This window comes from Haliaeetus albicilla, chromosome 14 (genome assembly GCF_947461875.1).
Source record: "Haliaeetus albicilla chromosome 14, bHalAlb1.1, whole genome shotgun sequence".
In the NCBI taxonomy this organism is placed as follows: domain Eukaryota; kingdom Metazoa; phylum Chordata; class Aves; order Accipitriformes; family Accipitridae; genus Haliaeetus; species Haliaeetus albicilla.
In genome coordinates, this window is record NC_091496.1 from 16,449,756 (window position 1) to 16,476,306 (window position 26,551).

The following is a 26,551-nucleotide window of genomic DNA, read 5'->3' on the forward strand; positions in this document are numbered from 1 at the left end:
AACCTAAGACTGAGCAAGGAAGAGTACAGATGGTCTGTCACCTGGAAAGAGTAGCCAGCAAATGCATGGGGTGAAATCACAGATGTTCACTCCTGAGTCATCATATATAAGAAGGAAAATTACAGCAATTATTGTAGCTCTTAGTGACTGAATGGCTAAGTATTGGAGTGCTACAAAAACCAATAAGGAATCTTACTTTTTCTCAGCTCTGCTTGTTCTTGGAAACACTGGATATTAAATTAAAAATAAACCGAAGAAAACAAATTTTTAACCTGACTCTTACATCAGGTTAGCATTATAAACCCTGCTAATGCCATCTTAATAGTATTGCAGCAGTGTGTCTGAGAAGGAGAAATGTTAAAGCAGACTTATTAAATTTCATGCTGGATTTTTTCAGGTCTGCTAGACATCTGGCTTCAAATGCAAAGTCTTGTACTCTGTATAGGAAAGAACTATATTAGATTTCTGAAAGCTGGCTCGCTTCATGAAATGTCTAAAATTGCCTGCCTTTACTCTAAATTGGTTATATCAAAATTGCTTGATCTGAAAATTGCAACAACTCTTGAACTTGCAATGGATGTATGCTCTTAACTGAACATTTTCCTTCTGGCCTGCTCCTTGTACTCAACTTTGACCAGAAGCATGTCAATTGGAAACTAATTTTAGTGAGCGAGCACTTTCTGTACATTTCTTTTTTATCTTGCCTGTGATAAACAATCCAACAGAGTCCAACTGGTAGCTTTAACAGGCTGGATCGAGCTTTCAGGAGCCTCAATTGATTTTGCTTCCCAAGATGATTGCAGGTACCCAACTGCTTAGTTCTGGAGGCTCTGCTGCATTTAAGGGACTGAAGGGCTTTGGAGGAGCAGAAATTAGGTAATATGAGTGTAAAGGACTAAATCTGTTTATTTAGATGCATTAAAAGATCCTTTTGCTTGCAGTTTGTCAGAATACAGCGGTTGTGGTTTTAATCTCTATGGTTTTGTTTTACTTTTCATTTGAAATAGAAAAGGCTTTCTAAATACCACTCCAATGAAGATATTGAATATACAATTTGGTGAGCTTCAATGGAGTATGTGTAAAGGTGATTCTGTATATAGCTACCAAAATGTTTGTGGAGAGGGAAGAGCATAGGAAGAAATGAGGACATTAATGAATGAGAACACTAGTGAATTAGTGACACTTACTAGATATATTGGCTGAAGACTACTCAACTAATAATCCTTCCACAAGCTTTGTGCTTTGAATTTTTTTTCTTCCTTCTACTTTTTTCTTTTTTTTAACTAAGGATGAGCTATACCATTCTTAAAATGTTAGAAAATAAGAGATTTGCTCACAAATTTCTTTCTAGAGCAAGATTTACTTGTGTGATCTTTGGAATTTTTTCCTGGTTTTAGGAAGAACTTGAGGGCTCATCTTGGGGATAGGAACACTGGCCTGCATGCACATTGTTCTGGGATGGCCATCCTCTTTGCATTACCTTTTGGGTATTCTTTTCCCCATTCTCTGGTTTTCTGCCCTATTGTATTGCTCATGTTTTATTTTGTTAAATCTACACTTGACAAATCCATTTGGTTCATTGCCCTGAAACAAGGTTTCCATTAATGGTTGTGCTCTTTCCTACTCTATTAGCAATCTCATTTCATAGCATGCTTTACGAAAACATCCAGGTGAGAGACTGCCAAATCATCTGTGTGAAAGCATGCATCCTGGGGTATGAAGAGAGTAGCTAGAGGAGAGATTAGCAAATCTCCTTAATCTCCTGACGGATGTCAAGGTGTGAACCTGTTCAAGAGTACAGATTGCCTCAGTATTCAGTCTGAGGGCTAGTTTCTGGATGTGTTTTAATGATTGTAACCACTGATGTGAAACCCGTGGTAGCTGCGATAATGTACAGGTGACACCAGCACTGTCTAAAGTCTTTAATGGAAGTGAAAAAAATCTTAGTGAAGTGCAAATGGGAAAAGGTCAGATTTAAAAAGCAGAACAAAATTATGCATTGTTCTGCAATTCTTGTTATTCTTCTTAGTGTTTTATTGAAGGAATATAAAAATGTGAAGTGTGTAGACCAGAACCACCCATGGAAGGTGGTGGTATGCTTGTCTTCCACAGTCTTTCCCCTCCCCTTTAGTTGAAGTGAATAATGGTATCTGTGGGTGTCTCAGGTGTCAGTGCTGATCCTTGGAAGCATAACTGTCCAGCCAGTGGTAATTCTCTGAGTAGAGAACTAGCCTTAGTGCTTTGTATAGTAACCCGCATGGGCATCTAAAACACAGTTTTGATTTAAAACCTAACATTGCAGCTGGCTGAAGATTTACAAGCAGACTCTTTAAAAGATCTGGTGTAAATTGCTGTGCTGGTGAAATGAACTTTTTTCAGTGTTTCTGCTTATAGTCAGAAATTTTCAAAAGTAAAACGAGCATCTCCTTACACAAGAGGTGTATTCCTTGGTCACATGTGTCTGTGTGTACATATTACTGGCCCAATTAAGCATTTTTCATTAGCTGGTTTTGGATTTTTTTTTTATTTGTCTGTAAAACAATTAGCAGGATTTCAGTCTTATTTTTGCCATCAGCAGTACCCATTTATTCTCTGTTCCTTTGCTTTCTCTTTCTGTTCATTCTTTTATCTTCACCGAAAGGATTATCAGTTTCCAAACTACTAGAATGTTTCAGGGTTTTTATTTAGTCTGACTTAATGTCCTCGCGACCAATGGCTGTAGGGTCAGTGGTGGCAGAATAGTCAACATGTCCTTGAGATTTCCTTGAACTGAAAGTGAGGGTGCTGTATTCTAAAATACTTGCAGAATATGATTCTTGCCTGCTTAACTTCTGGTGATAATATGAGGGGAAAAGGGTTTGATTTGTAAATTACAGCTTGAGTAGCTATAACTGAGTCTTCTCATAGCATGTTTTTGTAGGCAAATATTAGATATTTTTTTATTTACTTATTTCCAGGTACATGCTGGGCCTGTCGGCTGTTCCGGCAGTTATACAGTTTCTGGGGTTCCTGTTTCTTCCTGAAAGTCCCCGCTGGCTCATTCAGAAAGGCCAGACACAGAGAGCACGGAGAATTCTGTCTCAAATGCGTGGCAACCAGGCAATCGATGAGGAGTATGACAGTATCAAAAACAACATTGAAGAAGAAGAAAAAGAAGTTGGAGCAGGTATGCTGAATGCTTGTTGGCCTCTGCCTATCAATGAGGAGATAAAAATCAGAAGAAATGTTGAAGTCGTAGCCTGTAGGAACTTGATGTTTTGTTTTTTCTTGTCTGTTTTGCTGTTGTTTGAAATATTTCATATACTGGTAGTTTAAAAAATGAACAGACGTTTCTATGATCCTACAGTTTTAAATTAGGTTCTGATTTCTTAAGTGAGGAAAGAGTAAAGTTGTGTAAGATTCTAAGTTTATACCACCTACGCTTATGTGAGAATAGCACTCAAAAAAATTACTCAGTTTGAGAATGCACATCTTGAAGAGTGGAAATAAATAAAATGAAGTTTGGTTTCTTTCATCAGTGGAAGAGGCCAAACAGACACTGGGGAGGTCAGAAGGTGTTTTACATGCCTGAATTATCCAGAGGCTTTATCCTGGCCAACCATATTCTAGACAAGCAGCCTTTGGAAAGATTTACAAAACTACACATGTAATACAGAGATTCTCTTTCAGTAAAGGCAGCTGCTGAAAGTCCTTTTGGTCTGTCCCCAAGAGAATAAGGCATCTAAATTAAATCCTTTTTTCACCTTTTTGTATCCTTATGCCATAATTGCTCAAAACTTTGTGTGTGCTTATGTATGTACATATAAAGCAACCATTCAGTTGACTTTGTCCGCTACATATTTTTTCCTTTGTTTTGTGCTGAAAGTGTTAACCTGAGAATGTCAACTAAGGCTCTTAAGTAAGACTCATCTTAATTCTTGCTTCATTAAACATTGATAGGAAAATACTGTAACTTCTCAGTACTGGTGGAAAGAAAAATGCAAGTTATTTTAAGTCTGTGTAAATTGAGATTCAGTATCTTATAATACCTAATCTCATTGCCACATTGAGTTTGGCTTTGAGCCTTACAATAAATAAGTATCTGGAAAAAATTATTTGACACGTATTAGTGAAAGGATTTTCAAAATATTCATCACTGGTGTGAAGCAGGGCTGGATTTTTTTTTCTCCCATTATGTTTTTGAGGCTTTGGATACTTTTTTCCAGTTCTTTGTGGCGTGGGCGGGTGGGAAATGAAGTTCATTGAAGCTGATTTGAAAAAAGCTGAAGTGGATATTCGTAGAACAGCTTGGGTTTAAGAGTCCTGTGCCGAGGTTCTTGATCCTAATTAGAGATTGGGCTGTCAAGTTCTGTGGAAAGCCACTTAATGTCTAGTATTAAAAGTTTTTATGCTTTGTAGAAATAAAAAGAGCAGGTGTTTGACCCATCCAGTCCCTTATTTTCAGTCATGGGCCCATAGGGTATGACCTTGTTTCTTTCTCTTAAATCTTTCCTTATGCTGCTGTTTTACTATTTGTAAAGTAAATGTGGTATTATAAGACTGCAGTAGGACTGACTCCAGTTCAGTCCTCTATACATTTGTAACTTGGACTGGCACGCTAATTATGAGGTTGTTGGCTTTCTTGGATGTGCAGGTCTCTTGGTTTCCCCCACACACTCCCCGAAAAACTTACTGTGTTCCTGGAGTCCAGTTAAATTAAGCACATTCCTAGGAGAACGCTTGGTTGCAAAGAATCAGTGTTTTTCTCTCAGGTAATCCACCGCATCAGAGTTGACACCAAAGGGCATTAAAAAAATGAGGGTAGTTAAACATATATGCTATCCTGCTTGTTATAAATGCTTAGCAAACAGGCATTAGATAGTTATGGTCACTCTTGTTTTTTATTATAACTTGGTTATAATTGCACTTCATCCCATTTAACGCGAAGTCTTCATTGTTATAAAAAGGTATGCTGTGTGTCAGCACCAAGACATACATTATTTTTGTTACCTTTCTGTGACTTAGAGGTGGTATTTATAAGTGGTGTTAAATTGTAATTACTTTCATTTCTTGAGGAGTTGTCTGGATCTTCAGTATTGAAATTGGCATGCATAGTGCAAGAGCAACTTACTGTTCATGGTTTCATTGCTAGGTGTTCAGGTATTGACAACTTAAATGTGTGCTTCTGCAAAGACTTTGCATTTTATTTTGCTGAGTGTATTTTGGTTGGGTGGTCTTAGGTTTTTTGTTTGATATATTGATGTAGTACTTTTTTTTATTCATTTCTCCTATTTGTGGCAGACAGTGTTTTAAAACACTAGTTAATAGCAGTGACAAAGGATGGTAGTAATTCCTATTAGACATTGTGGACATCATTCCAGTTTTACAGAAAGCTTAAATGACCCTAAACTGACAGTGTGTTTATGTGGCATTCAAGAAAAGATAACTTTGTAGATCGAAAATCATCTGGCTTACTTTTAGGTAAAAGTGCCCTTTCCTTTCCTGTCTTTTCCTTTCTTGGAAAAGAACAGATGTTCTTTTTTTATTAATTGATACATGAGCATCTTTGCCAGTTTCTTAGGGCATCATTTTCTAAGTGAAAATAAGCCTGTGTTTGACTCCTCCTCTGCAAGGCAGTAACAGAATTTAACCATAACATATTCTCCAGTCCCACACTAAAAACTGTAATGCCTTTTGTAACTGTTTCATCAACTATTCTTGTCGCGGAAATAATGAATCACAGGGGAACTTCATCTGTGTTGTTTAAGCTACTTTCTTAAAATTTTGGTTTTAATGTCTGTCATAAAACCAGAGAAGTTCATTGCATTTTCCACATGGTCATCAAGCAGCTTCTGGCTTGAAAATAATAAAAATGCCTTCAGCAACCAACTTCTGTTTCAGAAGTCTTTTATACCAATGTGGGATACCCGTTAAGTGAATGATTCACATTTCTTTATACTTTCCAATACATTCAGCCAAATCACTGCTGCTGATACTGCTTAGCAGCTTATATTTTAGCATTTTCAGAGTGGTATCAGGAAAAGGATGTATCTTTTTGACAAACACTTTCCCCACGACTGGTAACGCAAATGACGTTTTTTCTGCCAGTCGTAAGTACTGCTTTTGCATGCTCTGTTCTGTGCTCCCAGTGTGACTTACGGTGTTGTAACCTTGTATTTTGAGAAGCGGAGGGCATTGCATTCTGCAGTAACATTACAAGACAAGCTGAATCTTGGTTAAGTCCAGCTAATCATCATCTGTTAACATCATCCCCCTCTCAGATGGTGGGGCTGTAGTGCAAAAGGGAGCTGACGATTGGAAAATCAAGGGTAGAAGGACTAATGAGGAAGATGTTAGAAAGAAGAGATCTCCCCAAGAGTTGTGGAAACAGTAGTTTATAGGTGCCAAGTGGCCTCCCCTTCAAATATGCTGTGGATTCTGCAGATTCCCCAGTGCTTGACTTAGGCTCTGAAGCCTTAGGGGAGAGAACGGCCAGAAGGTTGCCATTTGCAACCAAGGGAAGGGTCAAAGGCATTGCTGGGAGAGCATTCTGGGACGACTCTTCCTAGCAAAACAGGTCTGACTCGCACTGCTGCTGAATTGTAGTTTTTAGTACAGTTAAGACAGAGGTTCTGAACTGCGCTTAGTTAAAAACAGGCAATCAAATCACATAGCAATGCAGGTAAGCACTGGCACAACAGCTTAATACACAGGTATAGATGAAGTAGCTTGTGTGCCTAAGCAAATTAGAGAGTGGGATTTGTAATGCTAATTCTAGAGCAAGCACTTTGGAGTGAATTTAATGGGGTGGGTTTGTGCGTAACAATAAAGCTAGCTAGCACACCTTTTGTAAAAGTTTTACAGGCTGCCAGTGTAGTGGTCATTTCAGACTGGAAAGAAATCATTATAGCATTCAACAGAGACATTTTAAATAGGTCATTAATTTCCTATATGTTTGACAACACTCCAATGTTCAAAGCAAATCAAAGACAAGTATCGATTTGTACTGTCTTTCTGAGTGAAAGCATCTGCAAACTGCATGGTTTTTCTTCACGCCCCTCTTCTAGCAACACAGAGCTGTGATGTGCCAGGATGCATGGTATTTCACGTGAAATCAGTAGTGATGAATATAGTACTAACTTAGCATCTTGACGAAATGAATGTCATTTGCATTAAGACTAGACATTTATTTTTGTGGAGATGAAGGATGTGTAACCATGGTTCATAATTACACTGGGAGAGCAGTGTAATCTCCCCCAGCCCTATTTATCCCACACCTGTGAATTAGGGTTGAGACTCTTGACCTTGTCTTCTATGCGTGTGGACCTTTGCATTTTATTATCTGTTCTTATCCATATATATGTGTCAACTTCTGATCATGAAGATGTCTTTTTTGCACATGTTATGCTTAGTAATTCTGGCCATGTAAAACTGCTGGGGCTCACTGGTGCATGGAACCATGCTGCTTCTGTGAAATTCACGGAGTGATTTAGAAAATTGATCATTGCACTGTAATATTGTTTAACCTACCATTCTGTCTGTTATGTAAAGGGCACTGCTTCTGGATCAGACATTTTCTTGTGTTCCCATTATTTTAATACATTTTTTTGTAATAGCCTAGTTTTTTGGGGTTTTTTGTGAAACCAAGAAAAATGTGTCCATGCCACACTTTCACTCCTGTAGGCTTGACTCACTTTACTACTTTGCTGAATTTCCTATTGGATCAGTGAGTCAGTTTCCTTTTTTAGGTTTTGTATTTCCCTGTTGGAGATAAATGTGTTATGATATAAAGGTAAAATCACCTCATTACCGTTAGGTTTCAGCTCACAACTTTACCCAATTAGCTGTCAGTTTAAATGAGATATTATCAGGCAGGAGATCTAGACCCTCAGTCCTTCCTGGTTCCAGTACATTTCTATTTCTTGCACCTTTTCTTCTTAAGGAGTATTTTAACTTGTTAGTATTCCTGGCTGTGGCTTTGGCTGGAACCATTTGACCTGCATCTTTCTAGGGAGATACTAGAAGCTTGCAATGTTTTCATTCTTAATCATAATTCTCCCCTTACTTCTGGGAGTCCTTTTTATCCTAGGCCATTGCCTGCCATGCTTGGTGTTGAAAAAGATAGAGACATGCTTATTATTATTGGACATGAACTGAAATCTTACTTAATGAAACTTGGTAATGCTGTGATGCTCTGGTAGGGCTGTGCAGAACTCTGAATCATTCCACTTCCAGGCACACAAATCCTTATTTAATTCCTCTTTTGTGATATTAAGTGGCTGTTGTTACCTGTAACCATGAAATTAGTTGGAAGTCTTTGAGGCAAAAGGAAACAAAGGAGTTGGGCTAAGGATTCATTGAAGAAAACCCTGAATGTAATATGGTTGGTAGTCATGTCAACCTAAAATTATTGCTTGTACCAATGCCAGGGTCAGTTCCAGGTGGGTTTTGCATTTGGATTTTGTGGGAAGCATGGCCAATGCAAGAGGTACTTGAAAGGAATGTCTTTGTTTTGTTCTTGTATTTTAACCATTTGATTTGTAGAATTATTTTTTTGTTCCCTTAAGAACAAAAATTCTTCCTCTGTATGTCTCTGTTGGAATTTGTTTTGAGTTGAACCCATAAAAAAAGCACTCCTCTGGATAATTTAAAATTCATGCAATGCAGGCAAATAAAACATGGAGACATTTGATCTTGAGAAAGTGTACTCACTCAATTCACTGTATGATCAGATAACAAGAAAAAACCGTCTACAAAACTCGGCAAGGAATACTGAAAGTACAAATTACTGTATTAAACAATTGATAAAGAGAGATAAGAAGATTTTTGGTTCTCCTTTTATCCTTAAAGCCTTGTAAAAGGCTGACTTATTCTTGCAAATATGACCTTTGAGAAATATAGTGTATAAAGGATACTATTGGTTTTCTGCCTTCTATAGAAATTTGATTGCTATATTTTAAAAATATGTTTTTTCTGGTGTCTTAGAGCTCTGCTTATACCTTCAGTTTGCATGCCTAACTATGAGTTTGGGAATGTCTGTGTACTTTAGGAATCCTGGTGTTAGCATATTTACCTCGCAGGGTGTTTTGAGTCAGCCTTGCTTCAGTGGCTTATGACCAAAACCAATCCCTTAATCTTTCGCCTTGGTTTTCAGTGTGCTGACATAAATTTAATGTTTATCTGCAAATAGTGGTTAATTGCCCGCCTGCAGATCAGATTCTTCTGACTGTTTCAGATGTATGTTTTGGAACAAACTCTTCTTTGCCTGAAGTTCAGACAGATTTCGTGTATGGTAGTCCTAAAGGGCAGGAAGAAGCAAAACTCTGTAAAACTTGATGTAAGTATAGGGAAGCACTGTGAGGCAGGAGGGTTTGGTTTGGTTTTGTTTCTTTTCCCCACTTCAGATTCACTATGAAGTTTCTGGAAGTAAAATTAGCTTTCCATTGACAGTGTTATTAGCTTTATATTAGTTTACAGCTTCTGAAGCCTACAGAAAATTCAAGCTACAAGTCTGGAAAATAAAAGAAAACTAAAAAAACTTCATCTCTTGCCAGTTCAAAAATAAATTTGGGCATAATGATTTTGTTTTAAGCCAAATGACATTATTCACATGTTGAAGCTGAATTTGCTGATGTTCAGGTAGTATTAACTGCTGCTTTTCATCTGAAGTTGCTTGTGGGGACTATGTGTCTGGAAACAGTATTGGATTCCACTCCAGTACTAGTGCATCACTGAACTTTCAGCTGCTTCCTATGCTTTGTTTAGGAACAGGTATCAGTTTTGTGAAAACATATGTTTCCGAGTGGAAAAAAATGTTGGAAGAGTAAGACTAGTGATTTATATCCTTTCATGGGAGAATGTGGTTCTTCTAAAGCAAAAAAAGACTGAAGGAGAGGCTGTGAATACGGATAGGGTACTTTATTTCAGTCATGTCCAGGGGACTAGGGATTTGTTACTTGTGCTTAAAAACCAAACAAATCCCTATATCCCACCCCCACCTCCCCGCAAATTTAACTATAATAGTTTATTTTTCTGTCTTAATATGAACAACCCAAATTAGGCATTTTTGGCTGGCTGTTCAGGTGTTATCATTTTCTCTGTTTCATGTTTATTATCTGTTAGGGCTCCTACAGTACTTCAAATTTCTAGAAAAGTACTTTTTTTCTTTAACACAAAAAATTGTTGGTTTTTGTATTTAAACAACCTAGTCCAACTGACTTGGACTAGATCAGTTTCTAGAAGCTATCGGCTTCTGGCCCCAATTTCCATGCCTTCTAGGAGCTCAGTTCAGTTCTAGAAAGTAGTAAGCTAGACGCATTTCTTGGGTTTTCTCAAAGTAGTGCTTAGCTGTATAACTTGGCCTGTTATTAAAATCTGCTGTATAATAGCATAACCTTTAAACAGCATTTTTAACTGTATACGTTTACAGTAGTTCCTTCCCAGTTAGCCTGGGGGAAAAAAACCCCAAAAATAGTGTGGCATGTGGTGAGATTTTAGGAAAGCTGGACTAAAGATTCCTGGCAGAAGTGAACTTCAAGGACTTGGGGGGAATATTCTTGGTCAACAAAAAGAATAAATGGATGTGCATAACATGAGTAATAGTAAATGAATGAAGCAAGCAGAAAAGACTTAGAAATAGGAGGAAAGGGGTGGGGTGGGTGGGAAGACCAACAAAAAAAAGACCTGAAGGAGGTGGTTCTTGCATTGTTGGGAGGCAAAACTATTCTGAACAGTAATAAGACTTGTTCTTTACTCAGTACAGAAATGGGAGAGAAATTAAGTGGTGAGAGACACCCATATACTGTCCATAACACACACAGTTTGTTACACTGGGAAGGGAGCCTGAGGAAGTGAGGTGGGCCTGAGAGAGAGAAGCCTGTATTGGTAAAAGGTGGTCATAGGATTTTAATGCCGGGATAGGAATGAAAGGGCAGAATACATCAGCTTAAAGGAAAGCTACACCATTTAGCTGGTGGCTTGTGGCATCTGGCAGTAGGCCAGCCTTGCCACTGATGGTAGTGCAATAACCTCTTCCAAATTGCAGTGCGAGGTTTTGTTGCTGCCGTCGTGCTCACCAGCTCACCAGGCTCCTGCCTCTTTGGTCTGAATGGACCAAACCAAGACTCCGAGCCTTGGAGTCAGTGTGCTGGAGAGCAGGTTCGGTTTGAGGTGGGATGCCTGGAGTGTGGTAGCTTGGTTGTGTTAGAAAAGGGAAATATAATTTTGAATTTCCTGTGTACTCTTGTGCGAGAGATGGGCACACACTACCTTCACAGCGGAATTTGCTCTTTGGGCCTTTGTTTTTTTCTAACGTGGTTACACTGATGTACTTGTTTTTCACCTGAAATTCTGGATCTATTTTTTATATTTATGTATATTGTTCTCAAGAAGTAATAAAATTATGGTACCTCTAGTGCTGCTAATCGTATTCAAGAGCTCAGTTAATTTAAAAAAAAAAAAAAAAAAGGGAAAAGAAAAAAAAGAAGGCCTGGTTCTCCATCGTTTCCCAGTTGGATCCAGCATCTGCACTGAATACACAATTCTAAGCCAAACACTCCCACTTGAGCTGCCTGCTCACATGCAGCAGGGATTCAGACAAAATATACAGTGTTGTGTGAAAACGTTAATAGGCATAGGGGGAAAATTTTTTTTAGACTGGTGAGGAATAATTATAACACTTTACTAAGCTTAGTAATATGGTTCATTATTTAGGCCTTAGAGCAGGTACTGTGGCAAAAATTGGAGATAATCTTGCAGCTTCTTTGCTTTCTGACCTTGTGAAGATGAGTGGAAACTCTAAAATGGATTAAGGTTTTTAATAACAATATTTATATGTAAATGCCACAGACGAGTGGCTGAGCAAACTTTACCTGTTGGTCCCATTTTAGCCTTTTCAGCATAATCATTAATATTTAAAGAGCTCTTTTTTTTTTTTAAATTACTGTTCTTTGCCATGTTGTAAGAACCACATCAGTGCACAGCTGATTCTGCTGTCTCCTAGGTTACAGGCTTTGCACAAGGGCAGAACTTGGTCCACCCACCAGATGTTAATGGTTCTTCAACAGCAGTAGTTTTTCTTTGGCTCTGTGGTCAGGTGAATACAGTGTTTATACAGCCTGTTTAAATTCAAGTAGTTTGTTAATAGGTAGAAACCGTTAGGGAGGAAGAAGGGTTTTAAACAGTGTTTGCACTTATTTGTTTTACAGAAGACCATATTCTGCTCCTGCAGTCTAGTCAGGCTTTATTTTTTCCAGAGACCTTCACCAAGGTATTGTCCACCTGATTTTTGTCCAATGCTCATCTTTTTCTCTTGCCTTTTAAAATAACAGCATTGGGGGTTTTTTGATCTTTTCTGTTTCCAAGATACTTCGTTTTTCTCGCAAACCTGAAGGGTTTGGTTCAGAATAAGCAGCTATCCTTGCATGCCACCTGATAGTTCATCCAAAGTATTAATGCACTGAGCATTTCAGTAAATCTTGTCAACCAATGTGAAGTCTGTCACAATTGGCTTACTGCCATGTGTGGATTGTGTTCTGTTTGACTGAAGATGGATTTGGAAAAAAAAACCAAACGAAAGAATAGTTTAATGTAGTTTGCTGCTGAGCATGTTGCTGCTGTGACTCCCAAACTATCCATTTCAAATGCTCCCTTACACAAATATTCTTGAGCTTTCCCTATGCTAAGAAAGGAAGTTGTTGGGATTTCTTCCTTTTGAAAATAAATGAAAAATGGTGTAGTACTTCCATGTTGACTGTTTGACCAGAATATGTATTTAGATCTAGTGCTTTTATCCAGGAGATGAGAAACAGCTTCTTTCTTTACATTAATTCTGTTCAACCATAATTTTTACAAGCGGTGAACCAGTTCAGAATTGTATTGCATTCATAGTTTTTCAGTCAGCAAAAAGTTAGAATTCTGCTTTCCTTTTTGGTTGTTTTTTTTTAATGGCATCCCCATTGAACATCACTAGGCCATAGTGATGCTCAATAACAGTGTAGTAGTGTGCTAGTCTTGCTATAGAGGCAAATCCTTAGGAAAGAGCTTCCTCTTTTATGTTATTTCACTCCGGAATAGGAAGGGTGAGCACCACTTTTTCCTTTTATCGTCTGAATGAATATGTGTGTGGGCTTATGCTTTTTATGTGGCGTTTCTCTAAGTAAAGTACTTTCTAGGATCTTTATTGTGCTGTTTTGTATTCTAAAATATTACTGGTCTCCTGGAAAATGTCCATGTAGATTAGAGAGGGTTTATATGGTTGAAGCATGTGTGTGTGTGAGATAACTAATGCTGCATGAATAATTCGCAATGAATAATTTATCTAATTAATTTAGACTTTCTTTCTGCTTGTCAGTTTTCTGTGAGGAAACTGCAGTTTCCTTAAACATATGTTTTTTGGAAGTGTTATAGTGCTTTGGAATTTTTCTATGTGAAGCTGTAACAAATGCATTGCAAACTTGAAATTTTTAGTATAAACTCTGGAAATTGTGGCTTTCGCGTATTAAACAATATTCAATCATGTTCTAGAATTACCTGTACAAATAAAGCTCTGAATAGCTCAGCTAACAAAATAAGAAAATTTTAAAAGAATCAGTAAAACTGGTCCCTCTCCACCCCTGTTTTCAGATTTCCCTTTTGCTAAAAAAACCAACACCCCCCCCAACAAACAAATTAAAAACAAAAAACAACAAACAACCACAAAACCTACCACCACCAATTCCTTCACCAAAAGCCAGTTGTCATTTTCTAGCACTTCCCCCCCATACATCCCAGGAAACCACTATTCTGTTAAATGTCTTAAATGACGAAAGGATTACTCCACTGTTCTAGTAGTGGTCAATTTGTATATGTTTGTTTGGGTTTTTTTTGGTTTTTTCTCCCATGAACATTCAGAGGTAAATATGGCTTTTATGGATAATGGTGGTTTTGAACTTTTTTTTTTGATTCTGCACATACTTGAATATTTCTATTTCTGTTGAATAAGAAATGATGTTTTCAAAACCAGTATAGTTCAGTGTCTACAGATATTCAAATATTTACCAAAAGTCATACAGAAAATGTTGTTATCTAGTCAAAGTACATTATCTCACAATGCAGCCATGATGATTTATGAATGAAGAAGAAATTTTTTCTCCAATATTGTAAGTTACATTTAGCATTATTCCCTAACTAAAGGTTGCAAGGGCTTGAAAAACTTCTCCTTTTCCCTGCCATACTTAGTAAGCATCCAATTCCTCCCTTATAGAGTTGACTTCAGGCCAATATTTAGTGTTGGCAAACCTAGCACGTTGTTATTTTTCCCCTCTTCGTTTGCAAGGAACTTGTAGAATTGCTAAGAAACTGCAGAAAATTCAAGTTGCTGTATTGCTTGTAACTGCTTAAATATGTTTAATTGAACATGCTGCATGTTTATTCTGCCCTTTTATAGTGAAATGACAGTTTTTATCGTAGGTTATGAAATGAGCATCTTTGCTGTAACACACATATCCTTGTTCTGGCAGCCAGTCTGCAGTGGTGGGCAGGGGCCAGTGGGAACCTGCTGGCATTTGTGGGGTGTCCGTGTGCCCGAACCCATGTGAATTGGGGCTGTGAGGACTTCCAGGCACTTCTTTGCCTTGTAGAACAGTACTTTAGGGCAGAAAGAGAGTAGATCTTTCTTTTGGTACTAAAACTACATTAATATATTTGGTTTTTCATCAGTGCTGAACATTTTTTAATTTTTATGTGTATTCTTCTAGGCATCAGTGGCTATAAGGAGAACAAAAATACCATTTTCTTTGGTGTGTTTTGACCTGTTTGCCATCACTTGTTGAACATGGAAAGGTGTAATTACAAATATTTAATAAAAGGATTGATTTAAGAGCATAAATACTTTTAAAGTAATTATGTCCTTTTGTGATTATATCGATTGCGCTAGTTTCTTTTAATTTAAATATAAATGTTGTATAAATATCTTATATAACATAAACCACCTCTGATTTTCATTGTAGCTGAGGTGGATGTAGCTCGCTTAAAGAGAGTGCAAGTATGCATATATAAATGAATAAATTATAATATCTGCTGTAGTGTATGATATAGAAAGTAGATGATTGACTATGAGCCAGGAGACTTCCTTTTTAGTTAAAGCAAACATACGTTTCTATGGTAATAAAAGCAAATTTAAAATGTAGGTGGTTCTGACTGTTGCTAGTCTAAAATAAAGGTGACAGTTGCAGAATAGTTCATTTCATAGCCACAGGAAAACAAGATTTTTATTAAAGAAAAATGTATCTATATTGACCCATAATAAATTTTTAAAATTTTTGAACTGTAAGCTCTTTCTGATATTATTTTTCCTTCCTTTAATTTTGCCTCCTTGCTTTTCACTGTGTGTAGCAAAAATAGGAGTCTGTGTATAAATGCTATACAGCTCTTTTGTTATTATCAAGTAGACTTAAACTTAATGGTGATTTGTATTACCCTTGCATCTTTCCTATTTTGTTGGGATTTTAAATTTTTAATGTTTTGTTAAGTGATGATTATTTTTAGTAGTACCCAGAGACAAGAGTCATGAGAGTCTTACAACAGAAGATAAATTAAAGCAGTATTTACCAAAGAACACCAGATTGGTGGGGTGGGTCGGGGATAACAGGTTGGAAATAAATAGGGTTCAATATAGTGAGAAGTGCTTATCCTACTCTAATTACGGCACAGTATAACAATGGAAGATGTCTAAGACACCATTTCATCTGTAGGTTGGATTGTTTGGAGCTTCACATCCCTTCAAAGCACATTCCCAGAAGAATGATCTGTTACAGAATACTCAAATACCACCTATTTGTGAGGGAGTGGCCTCAAATTAATCATCCTGCCCCCATCTGTCATACTTGGTATCCCTCAAGCTGTTCACTTTTTTGGTCTTCAAATCTTCCCAAAATCAGTAGGATACATTGTAGGGGCCTGAGAATTCAATATCTGTGGGGTTTGTTTGTTTGTTTGTTTTTAAGAAGGGAGTACAGGCAGCCTATTTCATATATCAGATTATGTTTTGCAGCCAAAACTTGCTGTTATTTAAGCATAGTGTGTGCATACATAAAAACCAAACGGTATCTTTTTGGTCACTTGCATGCTTTGATTTGTTGTGCCATACCCTGACAGAGACAGAGCTTGACAGGTACCTGAAATGTTTATATTAATTTGGTGGGATGGGAACACGTGGTACTGTTCCAAGTTTGAAACTGGATCTTTCAGTTGATCTTAATGTCAGATTTCATGGAAACTTTTTTTGCAACAGCAGTCAAGATTTTCTTAAAGTTATAACCTGAGAATATTTAATGTGAAAATACCAGCCTAAATGCAGAATATCTGGTATTATGAGATGCAGAGTCATTGCCCTCATCACAGTGGATGCTTACTTGGTTGTCTTTGGTAATTCAGATGATTGGTGTTAACTACTCAGTGTCAAAGACAGTGAATGAAATATCATGAAAAGACATATGGTCTGTGCCACCTGACTGCTGCTTATGGTGCTAGGATGGTGGGTTTGAGTGGTCCAGTTCCCATCCGACAGGAAGAGTCGAGACCTAAAGAAAGGGCTTTGGATATCTGAGCTGCCAGGAGCCAATGAAGCTGTTGTTGAATGCTTTATTAGGAAAAACTGCCCAGTTTTATATGATATAAATCCATGTATAATTGTACCAAATTATGGTTAATGAATAATGTTGTAAGCCTAGAAGTAATATATGTACTCCAGGGCTGCATAATCATAATGTTTGCATTTTAAGTATTTCTTGACATGCTGTATTGGGTATAAATCCTTGAAATAAACAGAAAGACACATTTTTAAATGTAACTTAATTTATTCTATATTTAAAGCAACTGTAGTGTAACCCAGTAGCATTACAAAGGAGGTAGAATTTACTTTATTTAGTTATTTTGAGGCAAATTATTTGTATTTTACAAATTTGAGAAGTCATCACTCAGTTTAGCATTCTGTTCTCATCCCAGAAACATTCCCTACCATCTGCAGCCAGTCGTCTGTTGTGCTGTGTGAGCCTGGCATCAAGTACAAAATATCAGCTGGTCTGTATAGCACTGTCTTTGACAGCCCCCTCCAAAATGTGACTGATGGAGGTCAAGATATTCTCTGTTCAGGTGCAGGCAGATCCATTAAAAATGTGACTTCTGGAAAATGTTCACTGGTCTTTCACGGATGCAGCTGCATTTTACTAGACTGCGCAATTTATAATCGATATGTTAGGAGATACTACATCACAAAAATACTTTAAAATAAGGGCTTCTACTATGCTTTGAGTTTATAATTTTTTTTCTTCTTATCAGCTGAAAATGGTTTTCAAAGTCAACTGAGAGTTATGTTGAAATGTAGTTTTTAGAAGCTTGCACTCTTCTTCCCTGCTGATAAACTTCTGTTCATTTCTTCTCTAACTCCAGTAGAGAGAAATTAACCTGCAAAACCTCTTATATGCCTTTTCCCACCTTGTATTTTGGAACCTCATGAATCTGAAGAGCTGTCTACAATTTTAGCTCAGCAGTTTAAAATAGTTTTCTTTTATCATGACTTAGATAATTTCAAACAATCCTCTTTTCCTCCTGTGGTTCTTCTTAAATGTATTAGTTTTATTTAGTGATAAAATTTCCCCTCTACACTCTTAACATGTTTGCAAATTTGCATATCTGATATCAGTATTAGATGTAATTTTTGCTTACATTTTGTAATAATGATATTGAGACATTAGTGTTAGGCAAAATTTGTGAGTTCTAACTGTAAGACATAACCATTGAAAACTACTAATCAATTTTGTATGAATCCTATATGATATCATACTCAAAAGTGTAGTATTTTGTTGCTATGGTGATGAACACAGTAGTTTTCAGGATTTTTTGTGGCAGGTTATAGTAGTAGAAATGGCTACAAAGAGAAAAAGTATCATCTACAATTTGAGTTCCATTAAGAATATAAACCTTGAATGATGTATAAACTGCTTTTACAGTCTGTGTTGCCTTTAGGGCCTGAGTTGTAGTAATGCATTATATCCAAACTTCACCTGTAAAATGAACTTGGATTTAACACTTAAATTAGTTCAAGAAGGTTTTAAAAGTACTTGTTAATTTGGAAAAATTTTTGCAAGTGATTTACTTGAAGGATTTGGTTATATGAAGTGCAAAGTCTTATTTGTCTTTAGAGAGAGTTTGTGTGGTGTTTTTTCAGTGATTTATATTTCTGTGTAGATAGAACAGAGAACGTTGGGTGTAGCCTGTAAGGGCTATGTATATTTTTTAGTAAGAACGTGCAAGAACATCTATTACTATGGTAACTGAATGACTTGGGGAACTTCTTATGTGCTTGCTAAAGTAACTTGTAATTGTGGGCTAATGGTGATCCTGAAAACAAGAAAATTTTGCCTTTTCCTCTTTTTTTTTAAAAAACCCCCATGTATTATTGAACGGAAAAAATTGCACTGTGTTCCTGAACTGTTCAGAAGCACAGCATGGAGCCAAACTCCTTAAAAGCGCAAGCAAACCACTTTCTCCTGTTTTCCTCCATTTGCAGTATTGTGGCTGGAAATAAAGGCTTCAGTTCCTCTTACAACTCTTCTACTCTTCTAAGATTCTAGGTACTGGATAGCCCATAGGTTGTGGTCCTTATACAGCTTCAATGATGAGAGATCAAGGTCAATCTGCTGTTCCACAGAAAGAATAGTTGAGGCAGTGTGATTTAATTTCTGTTAGAACTGAGAATAGACCCAACGTATTAAGTGCTTTGACTACAGCATGTTTCTGAGACACAGTATAGTTCACATACTGTATGTGTCACCTGTGAAAAGTGCTTACACCATTTACTATTCACAGTTACATGGCATCTTCTAGTGGTAAGAAATCTGCTGCTAGATGACTATTCTTGTCTCATTTACTAAAGATAATGTATGGACTAAGTGACTGCAGACAGATAGTTGCACGATTTTTTTAATTAACAAAATGTATGTGTTGGCAACACCAGAAGAGCATTCAGCAGTAATATTAGAAGGACATGCAGAAGTGAAGAGAATCATTCACACATTTATGGAAAATGAAAGAATTAAATTGCCTGTAATTCTGCTTACGTATTTGTTTATGTAGTCCTATTAGCCCAATCTTGATTCAGCAGTAGTCAACAGCAAACGCTAGGAAAGAGTAGAAGAGCCTGAGCCTGTATGATATTTTACCCAAGTACTCTTCAAGTTTGTGATGATTTTTAATTTATCATCCATGAAATTGCCTGGTCTCCCTATGCACACTTTTAGTACGTTACACATACTTAAGCTTTAACCATAGATTAACTACAGTGTGGAACATAAGTGATGATTTTAATTCTGTAACTTTTTTTTTTTTTTTAATCTGAGGGTTTTTTCAGTTTTTCAGGAGATGTTCTTATATGTTTAGATGTGTGGGTTTTTTTGGTGGTTTTTTGTTTTGTTTGGTTTTTTTTAAGGTAACAACTAAAATGTTCCAAAAGTTTACAGCAACTAATTAAGTTTTTTTGAACTGATTTTTTTGTAGCATTTGCCTCCGGTTAACAAAGTTCTTTAGCCTTTTCTAGCAAAGTTATTTGTTGTTTTGCAATCTGATTAGGAAGTGCCGCTATATAAAGAGTATGCACCTCTTGATTTCTGAATAACTGTATTTCCAAAATCCTTAATGGAATGAAGTCGTTTTAATCCCACTTTACAGAGAGAGAACAAGCAAGTGCTTTGCACCTAAGGAAGTTTCCAAGGGTTGTGTGAGGCTTGTGATGGGATTCAGCTTCCACAACTACCCCTGGCAATACTAGGCCATCCTCAAAATTTTATGCTAAAGTACATGAGCACATATATATGCACCTTGAGTAGGGGGCAGAGGGTGCGTGCCAGCCATGGGTGGCAGGTCTTCAGAAGTTCCAAGCGCGGATGTTGATGAAGCTGGCTTAGTACTGACACTTCTGTCAGTACTTCCTAAACCAAGCAAGTGTTCAGGCTGTTATTCCATGGCTTAAGCACCTTGGTCCTTGAATAGAGTCCCAATTCATTCAGGGTTATATTCTCTTGTATACCCTTGTTTGGAGGTTGATCTGAATAATTTCTGTGCAGGTAAAACAACAACTTATTATCACTGACGTGTGGTGGGATTCTAGATGCCTGTGAGGAAGATTTCTCTGTGGACTATAGGTCTCACAAGTCTGAAACCCTCAGTGTGACATGCGGGCTGTCACAGACATCTGCCTCAGCTGGTGTTACTGTTGTAGTTGAAGCCTGGTGCTTGACTTGTTCTCTCTCACAAGCTTAGGGTGCTGTAATGCTTTTCTCAAGTGTTTTAGAAACCGAACACCATCAATGGAGCCTGTTCCTGTGCTCTCCTTATCTGAGCTGAGCTGCCATGCACAAGTGCAGTAACACTCCTACAGTCTCTTCAAAAATTAATACTAAGCAACACAAAGAAAAAACTTAAAAAGTGATCACCAAAAATTGCGTTAGATAGCTAACTAGGTCAATGCATCCCCAAAGACAGATACAGACAGACGATCCACATGCATTGCATCTTGACTGGTTCCAAGGTGAAATCTACATTTGTATGAAAAGCTTTTTAGTCAAAACAGGAGTCACAAATTAATCCCCAATGCATGTTTGAAGTACAGACTTGCTGAATCATGAGCTCTGGGGAATGCTTGTTGTCATATAGCTTTTAGCTGGTTCATGTTTTCTTCATTTCTTTAACCTGTTTTTATTACTTGTTGAGATCTACCTTTGTCTTTTGATTTCTTTAATTCTCGTGGTACTTTATGGGGATTGGTACTTCTTGTTTCCTCTACTGTTTCAATAACAATGGCTAATGAATTGGTATCTACAAGGAATGCTTAGGAAAGATTGAACTGAGACTTGCTGCTTGCAGCTGCAGGTTTTGCTGTACTTTAGGGAAATCAGAACTTGAAATTTTGCCCATGCTTACTTTTGGTCTGTATCTGTCATGTCAGCCTGCCTTAAATGAATTTTCTTTTCTTCTATAGCTTATTTACTAAGGATGTCCACATCCAGAAGGATACAGAGTCTTGTGCATTAGTCCTTGGAAACAATGTCCTAAACTTTGCCTATATGTTAGCAGGAAGTTGTGATCATTTCTGGGATTAGGATGGATTTTTGATACTTTCTGTGATAGCATTATGTCATCAGGTAACATTTTCAGTAAAATAATTTCCATTTAGTGTAGTGCATCATTTGTGAATGAGTGACGCAGTGGTGCATCTCAGCAATATCCTACTCTGAGTTCATGTACTTTCCAAAAGATCAATCTGGGCACTTTGCACATGCTATGACATTGTTGCCATACTGGCATGAAAAACAAATTTGGGCTTGTAAAAGCCACAGCTGAAGTTTATCCAGTAATTCTGAGAATCTACAATATTAGCGTGAACAACCAGGCTCTGAAAAAGAGCAGGGAGAAGGGAAGTGCTTTTCCCTTGTTAAAAGTGTTTTAATGACACTGGTTTTCTCCCTCCCCCCCAAGGATAAGTCATTAATGAATCTTTCTATTCAGACCTTTTTGGGCTACCCATGTCTAGAAGGATTTGTTACTTCTGAGTCAAGCAAGACCATCAGATGCACTTCTTTGGTATACCTGGAAGAGATGCCTGAAATGTTCATTCTGAGTACATATCTGTATATATTTCCAGGTTAAATTTACTTTTCTTCAATTCTTGAAACTGAGTATGTCCACTGAGTGTAAGAAAAATTCTTTTAAAATACAGTCTATGCGATTTTTTTTCTCTATTTTGTATATAAAACATGAAGTACACTTTAAGAAGCAACTGAATTATTTGTATAGTTCATTCTGAAAAGTCTTGCATTATTCACTTTTTTCTTTGATGCCAGACTGCTGGTGGTGCTGCTTTTTGAGAAAGCAAGAGCAAGCAAAAAATAAACATTTGTTCTCCTCTTATTAACTGAAAAGTTGTTGTCATGCTGTAATTAATTTTGGTTTTCTGCTTTTTAGTATCCCCATTTCTTTGATACTTGCCTTCCAGCATATACCAAATGTGAACAGCCAGAAGTCACTGTTTCAGTGACAGATTAATGTGTTTATTGCCTTCTTAAATATTTATTTCCATCCTTGTAAAATAAGGGAAGATGGTGGAGACGCAGATGTTAGACCTGTGTCACAGTGCTTGAGATTGGAATAATTTAAATTGTTTTTAGTGTAAAGACTTTTCTTTACTTGTTTAAAAGTTACACAATGCATTTGTGGAAAATTTACAATCTATACAATCCTTCCAGTTGGTCTTTCTGATGTAATGTCACAGGGAGTTACTGTCGTTGGTGAATTTTGAGATTATAAAACAAATACCTGGCCTTCAGGAGGAACAAAGTGTAAGTAGAGTGTGGTGTTAGGAAGGATGTTAAGAGGCTTGATTTACATGATGAAATTGGATAACAAATGCTGAGTTAGGGGATTGTTCTCCTAAGGCAGTACGTATTGGTAGAGCTTCATGGGCTGAAGAGTCAGGATGGTTCAGTGTCACCTTGCACAGAAGAAAGGGTATGCTGGCGCTCATTTTGTATGCTGGTAGTCTGAAATGTTTACTTAAATGTTGATGTCTCTTTTCTAGACAGAACTATATGTTTTTGCCATTGTTATGTCACTTTTGAGACCTTCTCTCTACTTGGGGCCCGGGAATAAGTGTGTCACACAGGTGACATTTGTGATCATTGTCTTTGTCCACTGAGAATAGAGAAGCCTCCTGTTTTAAATCAATGTCATTGCAATACTATCTATCAGACATGAATGGTGAAGTGAAATACTGTTCTTCTCAATCACAGAATTGAGTTGCTGTCCTTTACTGAGAAAGGTCTCTTGTTTAAAATCTGAATTCTTATATTGTAGCACAGGGGGATGACATTACTTTAATTTCTTACAGACTTATGCTCACAAGTTAGTTTACAGAGTGAATTATCTGGAAGAATCAATGTAAAAAAAAAAATCTTCAGCCTCTCTTCTAATATAAATGGCATCTTGTATCACATTTTTGGAGGCTTGCGCTTCCTCCATACAATACTATTTCTCTGTTGCTGTGATGGATACTGGTGAAAAATTTGAGCACATGTGAGTGAGCTGTGTGGCAGAGGGTCGCTGGGTGTTTTTGAGGTAAACACTTGGCTTCACAGCGGCATAGGACAGCACCCTTGCTGCAGACCATCTGTAGCGAGCACAGAAGAAAGAGCAGTCGCCTGACTCAGCTGCAAAGCTTCCAGGCGCTAGAGCCAGATCTACCCTTCTGTGTCCTTCTCGAATAAGGGCAACGTGCTGATCTCCTTTCCTGGTGTGTGTGTGGGTTCACCCCTCTGCATCTGGTCCTCTCCCACAAGCTTCCGCCTCCCCAGCTCATTTTGTAGAGGCTGTTGGGGTTTTTTTAATATAAGGTGTTTCTTGCTGATAGAAATGTCACTCAGTCCCACATCTTTGCTGCTTCTCCTGTTGTCCATTGTGGGTGGTGAGTTACAGCCTAGCCTCAGTATTTCTCAGGGGAAACTTGTGTGCTTTCCTTTAATGATAAGTGATACTGGACCACTTCCATTTTCATATGTTATTTTAAAGCTGCAGAATGTAGCGTGTAGTGTTCCTGCAAAATGCCCCATTCAGTCACCTGGGTTTCACTGTCACCTAGATCACCTTGTCAGCCAGCTGCTGCCCACGATACACAGAGTGACACAAGCAGAAACAGCTGCTGGCAGACGTTCCCACATCTGGACTGAAAGTGAAAGAGCCAGCATTCCTGTTCAGAGGTCTGCAACTCCTCTGGAGGTGACAGCTGTAAATGTCCTGATGGACTTGGAGTCAATGTGGGAGAGATCGGTTGTATTTTTGTGGCACAAGTAGACATTTTCTTCTAAGCCCTCTCATCTGACAGCAGCAAATTGTTTTCTTCAAAACTACCTCTTGAGAAGTTTGGAGGTTTTTTTTTCTTTCAGTAAATTACAGCTAGACTCACAACCACAGGTTTCTGCTTTCCTTTGTCCCAGTTCAGTCCTGGCTCTTGCTCAGCTTCTTTAAATGTCATGGCTTTTTCTTAATACTGCAAAGGTTGGTTTGAAATATGGAAAAACTTAAAAGAATGTAATTTTTAGTCAGCTGCTATCAATTGAGCTTATCATTATCTAAAGCCGATACAAAATCCCCTTTCCTGTGGTGTTTCTAAGCAACCGGCACCAACCTGGTGAGGGAATTGTGAGACGCGCAGGAGCTGAGACCTCACCGACTGCTGTGAAATGGCCAGCAGTGTTCGCAGGGCAAGGCTGGGAAGGAGGAGGTGAGCTGGGATACTGCAGGTGACTGCGAGAACAGGACACCTGCCTTGAGACTTGCATTCAAATGGTCAGAAGGTATGTGCACGTCGGTCCAAAGAAAAGCTAGTGTTGTCATTGAACAGCAGAAAGTAAAGTAATTTGTATTTGATGTGAAGGCTTGTATCGAAACTATTAAATTTAAAATGCACTTCAATAGTGGCCTTCTCTGAAGTTGGAAGTACGGAGACACATTGCAGTAACATTGATAAGTTAACTCTCCAGTGTTCACATTGCCATTGGCTTAATAACAATAATGTGTACCTAAATTTGTTCTGAAAGGAAGTTCCTGATGGACAAGGTTTGGTTTTTATTTGAATTGAAAGCATACTTTTAGTTTCCAACAACTTTCAGTAGCAACATGGTAAACACTTCTTTAAACGGATTTTAAAAATTAAAAGCCAATTTATTCAACCTTTCCCTACCTCTTTTGATGAATCTATTCTAAAACTGGAAATTCTTTCTCACTTGTTGTGTGTTGGTTGTCCCTGAAAATCCAGAATACAAGAAGAGGGCATAGAACATAACCAGCTCTCAGAACTTGCCTTTATTTTTCCCCTGCTCCCACTCCAACCACCATGTTTTTTATCATTATTTACTAAGCTTGTCTAGTAAAAAGATGTACATCCCTACTGGAGGGAATAGGACCTTACAATTTTGTTGAGGAAAAAATCTATTCTGCAGAAAAAAAAAATCTTCTGTTTATTGTCAAAAGCTATCAACAAGAGCAGTAAAGGACCTGAGGTGACTCTCAGTTTTTAGGCTGAACTTGAAAAACTAGTAATGAGGCAGGGGGCTGAGGGGAAAGACAGGAAAAAGAATAAGACTCAAACCTATAGGGAGCTGCCACATGATTAAATACATTGTGCTAGTGTTACAAAATACTGAATTAATTTTGTCCTGTATTTCTTCTAAATTAATTTTAAATAAAACCTGATAGTTCACAGGAGCAGCTTATATTGCTTTTTTTCTAGCATGGTTTTATGCAGAACCATTCCAGTTGCTGTCAGCTACTAAAAGATACATTGACTATATCTGCCTCAGCATTTTGCCTCCAAACAGCAGCGTAGCTCTGTGGTGAGTCTCTTCGCATCTCCTGTCACCACCCTCATGTACTCTTTGGTCAGATTGCAAAGTGGTGTTAGTACCCATGGGGTAACTTCCTTCAGGGGTAATTAAACAGAGGTCCACTCCAGGGATGCATTCAGTGTGCTCAGACTTTTTTGGAGATGTGAAGGTTCAAATCAATGATGGAGTCTCAGGGCAGGTTCTAACAGCCATGCGTGGCAATGTTCTGCCTAGGGGACCAGGCTAAATCTAGTCTGACATAAAACCTACAAATCACGTGTCGTGTGCGTCTAGGGACCTCCGCTTCAAATGACTTCGACCTGGTGATCCCTGCCTACTGCACTGCCTTACTTGCCGAGATGCACGTAGTTGTACTGCTTCCTAAACTGCATATTGCCCAGAGGAATTAATTTCCTTCACAAATGAGTGAGCTTCTGTGTTAAAATACATTGTATAACTTAACGTACAGGCATACTGTTAAATGTAAAGATAATTGGGTGGGGGGGCTTATGTGTATCCTCCCCTTACCCCAGTCAAAGTTAGCACTTCTCCAAGGAGGGGAGGACTTCATAGTATTTTCTGTCCTTAAGGAAACTACTTTCCTTTGTGGTGGAATTGATCTCAAAGTTACCATGCTATGGCCAGACTTTTCTTGTAGCTTGCACTTAGTGTATTATACTAAGTATGAATTTATAGTTGAGTAATTTTTGGTAATGCAAATGATTCATTTGTGTTTTAGTGTGTCAGATGCGGAGATCAAGTCAGATGGCTGTTGTGTCTCAGCGTTACTCTGCAAGTTTTACTATATTTGATCTTGAACATCCACCATTCCCTTTAGATGAATGTTAGGTACTTGAATGACGATTCCTGCATGCAGTCGTAGGCTGGTAATTATCTCTGGCAAAACACTTGCAGAAATCAGTTTATGACTGCAGGCATACTTTGCTTTTTCCTTCTCTATCAGTGTTTCTATGAAAAATGATCATTGTCTAGCATATGTTACCCTAGTGCTGTCCAAAATGGAAAACTTCCTCTGTTTGTCTGGTTGCCTAAAGTCAGTCTGAGAGTGTGAACTCATCAAAGGTGGTGTCATTTCTATGTTGTAAACTTGATTTTATATTTGCCTTTTTTTTCCCATGTGCTGTAGTTAGGCAAGTCATTCT

At 37.8% G+C, this 26,551-nt stretch overlaps 1 protein-coding gene across 2 annotated transcripts in view; it reads left to right on the forward strand.

Moving 5' to 3' along the window:
- Window positions 1–26,551, forward strand: part of SLC2A13 (solute carrier family 2 member 13) — a 161,974-nt gene that overhangs the window by 34,784 nt on the left and 100,639 nt on the right. For both annotated transcript variants that reach the window (XM_069801861.1, XM_069801860.1), the window contains exon 3: window positions 2,958–3,166. In XM_069801861.1, coding sequence (XP_069657962.1) covers window positions 2,958–3,166 — 209 coding nt within the window. The remainder of the gene's footprint in view (window positions 1–2,957; window positions 3,167–26,551) is intronic.